This window comes from Palaemon carinicauda, unplaced genomic scaffold (genome assembly GCF_036898095.1).
Source record: "Palaemon carinicauda isolate YSFRI2023 unplaced genomic scaffold, ASM3689809v2 scaffold1721, whole genome shotgun sequence".
Classification (NCBI taxonomy): Eukaryota; Metazoa; Arthropoda; class Malacostraca; order Decapoda; family Palaemonidae; genus Palaemon; species Palaemon carinicauda.
The window spans coordinates 9,332-10,000 of NW_027169283.1; the positions used below are offsets into that span (position 1 = coordinate 9,332).

At 34.4% G+C, this 669-nt stretch overlaps 1 protein-coding gene across 1 annotated transcript in view; it reads left to right on the plus strand.

Annotated features, from left to right (window-relative positions):
- Window positions 1-269: 269 nt before the first annotated feature.
- Window positions 270-669, plus strand: part of LOC137635778 (irregular chiasm C-roughest protein-like) — a gene marked incomplete at its 3' end in the record, with an annotated part of 16,292 nt that continues 15,892 nt past the window's right edge. Inside the window, exon 1 of the mRNA XM_068368226.1 lies at window positions 270-347. Within this exon, the coding sequence (XP_068224327.1) occupies window positions 270-347 (78 nt within the window). The remainder of the gene's footprint in view (window positions 348-669) is intronic.

A 669-nucleotide genomic window follows, 5' to 3' on the forward strand; every position in this document is an offset into this window, starting at 1 on the left:
AGAGAGAGAGAGAGAGAGAAGACAAAACCAACATCGCAATGAATTTAGCATCATAACCCTTCTCTTCCCAACCATTGCAGACAATCTTTTTCCTCCAAGATAAAAAACTAACAAATCTTTTGATTCGTTTCCAGAAAATGATATAATTTTCCTAAGTATCCAACGAGGAGGAATCTAGGAAAGAGAGTTTTTTAATGGGGCATAAAATAGTTTTATGACATTGGTCTTCTTTTATTTTTAGGTTTTTTTATATTTTTTATGATCACGTAATGGCTTATTCGAAGCCCAGATTTAAGAGCGAGATGGCAGGTGGAGGGGAAATGTTGAGTCGTGTTCGTGTGGGTGAGGTCAGGAACTGTGATTATTATGAAGTTGTTGACAAAAATTGTTTTATTTCTTATATTTGGATAATGAATCTGTTAATTTTTCTACATAATTCAAGGCTATATACTTACACTAGTGTACGCAATCCGTCAAAAATGACAGCTAGGTATTTAGATAGTTATGCACACGCAGAGATTCAACCCTTCGCACACACTCCCTCTTCCCTAACTACAACTAGGCAGTTTGGACAATTGTGGGAGATTGTTGTTTTCCGAGTGGCTGCCTGTTAAAGGAATGATATATATATATATATATATATATACAGTATGTATATATATATATATA